This window comes from Brachyhypopomus gauderio, chromosome 15, assembly GCF_052324685.1.
Source record: "Brachyhypopomus gauderio isolate BG-103 chromosome 15, BGAUD_0.2, whole genome shotgun sequence".
NCBI classification, from domain to species: domain Eukaryota; kingdom Metazoa; phylum Chordata; class Actinopteri; order Gymnotiformes; family Hypopomidae; genus Brachyhypopomus; species Brachyhypopomus gauderio.
The window spans coordinates 9,353,555-9,358,914 of record NC_135225.1 but is presented as its reverse complement, the minus strand read 5'-3'; the positions used below and the strand labels follow the sequence as shown (position 1 = coordinate 9,358,914).

The 5,360-nt window shown below is 41.1% G+C and overlaps 1 protein-coding gene and 1 long non-coding RNA gene across 2 annotated transcripts in view; one reads left to right on the top strand and one right to left on the bottom strand.

The window, feature by feature from the left end:
• Positions 1–2,077, bottom strand: part of adgra1b (adhesion G protein-coupled receptor A1b) — a 116,830-nt gene extending 114,753 nt beyond the window's left edge. Inside the window, exon 1 of the mRNA XM_076975211.1 lies at positions 1,860–2,077. Within this exon, the coding sequence (XP_076831326.1) occupies positions 1,860–2,077 (218 nt within the window). The remainder of the gene's footprint in view (positions 1–1,859) is intronic.
• Positions 1,534–2,001, top strand: LOC143476846 (uncharacterized). Its single transcript, XR_013121401.1, has 3 exons — positions 1,534–1,648; positions 1,737–1,773; positions 1,862–2,001. It is a non-coding gene; the product is annotated as an uncharacterized LOC143476846 (long non-coding RNA).
• Positions 2,078–5,360: the final 3,283 nt, after the last annotated feature.

Here is a 5,360-nt window from a genome sequence, read left to right as displayed (position 1 = left end):
CGATAACCACTGTAGAAAAAATGAGCAGTGCTTATAGGGAGACAGCAGTATGTCAAACGGCTGGGACACAGGCCCGAGGTTCCTGTACAACCCATGAGCACGACGGTTGCATTCTTTAGATTTAAAGATGAGACATCTTTGCCACACAGATATCAAAGTCCCCTTTACATTTGCTATCAACTTGCTGACTCCATAAGTATATGCATTTGCACGATAAGGCATCTTTTAGTAGCTGTGTGTACACTTCTGCATTAAAATGAGCAATGCTGTACACTTAGTGGGTAAGAGCAGGGGTATGAGGAGAGTCATCTTCTGATGGTTTAGGAGTGAAGTGCTAATGTCATCCTGTTTCTTGGTCAATGTGCTGAGTCATGCAGTGGGGAGGGAGGAGTCATGACACCAGCCAGTCCCACGGCCCCGGATCACATCCAGCGTACCTCACACCTGTCAATCACTTGCATTCCTAATTAGGTTCATGGAGGCATGTGCAAGGCAGACATGTGTATAAAGGGCCTGGGGGATGCATTAGCCAATCGGCAGTGTGGCAGTCATTCGCCAGTGTGTGTGGTTGCAGGTCCGATAACGTTGCATGCAGATGACGTGCAGAACAGATCTGAAGGCATGCGGCAGGGGAGAGACACAGGGCCAGATAGCCAGAAGGCACATGGAGGATATCTACAGACTGTCTATACCACTATTCAACATGTTCCACCTTTTTATAAATTGCAGAAACTAAATCATACTGTCAATCTTTACATCTATTGTCAACGGATGTTAATCGTTCACATTTTAAATGAAGAAAATTTCAGCACAAATAATTCTAAACAAAGTCAGAGCATAACCTGCATAATTCATCCATCTGAATGGACATACATGGTTCTGCTTTCTGATTAAATAATTTGTCAGAAGACACTGCAACAACAGTACCTGAGATGGCAGGTATCAATGCATGCACAGCACATGAGCCACAAAAATAACAGCACATGAGCCACATGTGTCAATAACACTCATCATTAATTAGTGGCAGAGAAACATACGATTTCAGTTGTATGTATCATTAGGCATGGGCATTTCACTGAATACTGTGCTGACCCAAATGTGGAAAAAGCAGAGTGCTCACACTTCTGTACAAAAGGAAATTTGACTCAGGAAGAATAAAAGGCCTACAACTAATTTTCTAATGGCTCAACAATAAATTGATTGACTTCTTCTATGCAATCCTGCCATTTAGTATCAGAAATCAGGCATCTAATGGAGTAATTACATTCTAACTCTTCTGTGTGAAATGCCATTTCTACCCAGGAGATAAACTAATCAACTCAGCCCAGATAACAAAAGGTTACAAACAATGTTTCTGAGAGCTAAAGAAGTTCTGCATCTTTCTGTCTGTACTGACTATGGTGCAGTATGAATGTATTACATTTTAATAAATTGTATCATTAACCCTAAATTGCAATCATTTATACCTTTGTACTCATTTTCTGTTCCTGGAATAGCTAAGCGGTACATTTTAAATGTTACCCCATTCTGCACCAAGAAAGAAAGAAAGAAAACTTCAGTTACTTCTCTAAAAAGTATTAAGTTACATATTTCATATTTCCATGGCTAACGGGAGAGTAATGTGAACAAGGGGTCCGAAGCTGTAAACGTGAGTGATTAAAGTTCTAAATTATTTAATTATTTGATTCGTTATTTTTATTAGGCTAACATTTTTTTTACATTATCATTTTTTCCAGTGATGACTACTCGCGGAATTAACTGGTTTCACAGACTGTATGTGTCATACTAATATTAATTCATTACTTTATTCATGAACGTTACAGCTTGTGCTGCACTGATCTCATACATATGCTACTTACAGTGAGACCGTGGTGGTAGGCAGGAGACCAGCCTGGAAGGTGTCCATCAGATCCGCATCATCACACACAACTTTCACACGAATGGTCTGTCGATTTAGTTCTTTGGATCGCTCGGACGTGCAGTGACAGCCGTCAAAGATAAGTTCTGGACAGTTCCTGTTTGTCAAACTACTCTGCCACAAACCAGTTACCAGCAAAATTATACTAAGCAATTTCATTGTGGGAGGGAAGACGTCGCAATATTCTCAAATTATAACTTCCCAAATTGAGAAGCTGACCACCGCACGAGAATATAGCATAAGAGACAAGTTATCGCATAAGAGACAAGTCCACCTGTATGTGGAGCGTCCCCGCAACTCTGAACACATTATTTTGACCAATAATGACATTCAAGTCCCATAACTCGTTACTTTATCTTTACTTGAGACTGAAGTTATATTCAACGAGATTTATATCCCTCCATCGCGGTTCTTCAAACGTTACTCCCCATTCAGCAAACTTGTGGAAATGTTTCTTTGACGTCTCCGTATCCAATGATCTGTTGTCCCCGTGTCTGTCAAAGAGTGTGTTGGAATCCGATAAGAGTATTATTTGGTAGTATGTCGTAGTATTTGGTCAGTTCGCGCAGCTGTCAACAGGTTGTCCATGTGGAGGATGCAGTAGCCGCCTGGCGCGTTCGGCGCGGAGCAGCCCGCCTCCCCGGTACCGAAGGGAAGTTCCTTAGTGTGTTATTGGTTTACCTTTAACCACATGATTACAGTGCAGACCGCGACCCAAATGAAGCGTGGACTATTTGGCAAATTGCTCGTATACTGAATGGTGAACAAAACGACGTGTAGTGAAGACAAATATGACTAGTCTTCCCGAATTTGATTTATCAGTCAATGCCAGCAGACATGGACGGGCAGTTTCAGCTTTGTAATATTTCCTCACATTTGAAAGCAACATAAGAAACGCGTAGGCCTGTAGTTCTCCTAATATGTATCAAAATACAATGTAACCTTAATTTGACCAAAATCCGTAAAATAGATAAAAACTTTGTCTTAATTCGATCAATTATTTTATATTATATTTTCTTCCAGTTCTTGCAGCAGTTCCTGAATAAATTATTTTCGTCATTTTTGGGTGTAATGTTTTTGCAGCCTAACGCTCCTCAGTGTGCTTGTTTTCCTCGGGACGCGCTGTTCATCCTCACTGACACTGGATCCGCTTTCAGCATTTTGGGATAAACACACACACACATTGAAGGTAGAGTGCGGTGTCCGGTATGTTTCCGGCTGTTACTAGGTAACAAGCTTGCTGATATACCATTAAAGACGATTAGGCGAGCTTTGATTATTATCCGCAAATCCTTAGTGACAGACACTAAATGGATCTGTCTGATGGATCATATGGATCTATATCAAACTTATCTATGGATGTGTTTGTTTATTACAATTGTAGCCAGAGTATGTTATTTGCAACAGGACACTCCGTTCCTCTCAGTTACAGTTCACTGTAGTGGTAGGACCGTGACCCAGTATACTGTGTGGTTGTAACTAACGGTGGGTGTTAGCACTGTGAACAGCACCATGGCTCTGAGAGATGTACGCTCAGGCAGCTGGTTCAGCTCCAAGACCCTTAGAGGGAAACATGTTACTCCTGAATGTGCTAAACTAATACCCCTCCTCATTACGCATGTTAATCAAAAAAGGGATAGAGTGATGTTGGGCAAGGAAAGACAAGAGGGTTAAAGAGAGAGGGGAGGAGAGAACAGGAGGGAAGAGGAGGGAAAGAAGTAGGAGAAAGGGAGAAAACCAAAAGGAAGGAGAGAGAGAGGGAGAGACTGCCCTCTGACCTGCAGGCCAACTGTGTATTTTTCATCCTTGTCTGAATGACTACCAAACATAAGGTCTTTTTTTTGTGGAATACACCCATGACAAGCTTTCTCACCCCTGCCCCCTCCCCTTCCCAGCTCCCCAGCTCCAGAAACCAGAAACATCCACGTGATTCGCCTCTTTCACATTTTGTCGCTCCCTTGGCTGCTGGAGGAGTTGTTTATACAGATGTACTTTCACCTCTCCGGGTCCGGGACTCCATCGAGAGAATGGACCCTCCTTTCCCCTGAGGCAGGGGAAACAGAGATGCACACAGCTGACATCATCATCTGCAATGATAAATTTCTACATGGAGGGGATACGGAGAGAAAAGGTTGGATGGGGGCCACCACTGAGTGCCTGCTGGGCTATTAGCTCTTCACTAATGGAAACCAGAATCTTCATTGCTACATAAGGTGGTGCAAGTGTTTTCTCAGTGGTAATGTAGGTTGATTTGTGTGACAACGAACAGCGATGTAAATGACAGAAAACTTTAGAGAACTTGAGAGGTGAACGTGTATCACAATAGATTGCAAAAGAAAGCTGAGATGTGTGTTTCAGATGTTTGGAGGGATGTTACAAGGTCATACAAAATTTTTAGCCAGTGTGAAGTCATTTCCTGTGTTGAAATTTCACGAGACAGATTGAAAGCTAATTACATTCAGTAAATTACAGATAAAACCATCAAACACAAAGACAACACAATTAGGGAAGGTAATGGTTCTGACCTGAATGAATCAGTATGCTTGACCTTAGTTGTATATATGAAGTATAAGAAGTATATGAAGTATAAGTATTAAAGCATTAAAGTATTAGAATACATTTGAGAATTTTTATTAGGGACAGGTACATTCTTCTCTTTTTGTATGAACTGAAAATATACTTTGGAGTTTGAAAAAAAGCTCAATTACTAGTGATGTAAACATCTGATTTGCAGTGTTACCGCATAATCTCTAAGAGCTCCTATTGAGTTGTGTGAGCACCTAGCACATGTGCTTAAGCTCATTATACAAAAGACAAAATAAAATTAGAAATTCTACAGACAAAGGTATTTGTGTGATAAAGAATAACGGGGAGCTTGACATGGTTATAAACTATTGACTAATCTATTCTGTCTGGAAAAATCATGAAAGTAAAAAAAAATAATAATAGATGAACCTTGATATGCACATCCCAAAAGACCTGACACGAACAGAAAAGCAGCAAACAGAAAGCAAATCTGACCTTCGATCTTCTCAGTAGACGTTTGAAAACATCAAGTGACCATAAATGAAACATTAGTTGTAAAACAAAAGCTGATCAATGTCTTATTCTAATAATCCTTCAACTTCTGCTGACCTTCCACTGTCATGGTGCACCCCACGGTATCCTGGGCCTCATGACTCAGCCTCTCGTGCTTGTGTTTGTATTGTGTTGTTTCCCTTATTGGTAGCCACTCTTGTGATCCTACCCCTCGTTCCGTACTTCATTAATGTATATATTTAAACCCTCGTGATTGTTGGTTCGGAGTCCTGGCTACATGTTGTGCTGCTACTGCTGTATTACCACCTGTTCTTCTGTTAATGCCATCTTCTGTTTACTGTTTGTTGTTCGTTCAGGGTTCGTTTTCAGTGAAATGTCTCGTGTCTCAGACTCGCGTGTGCGT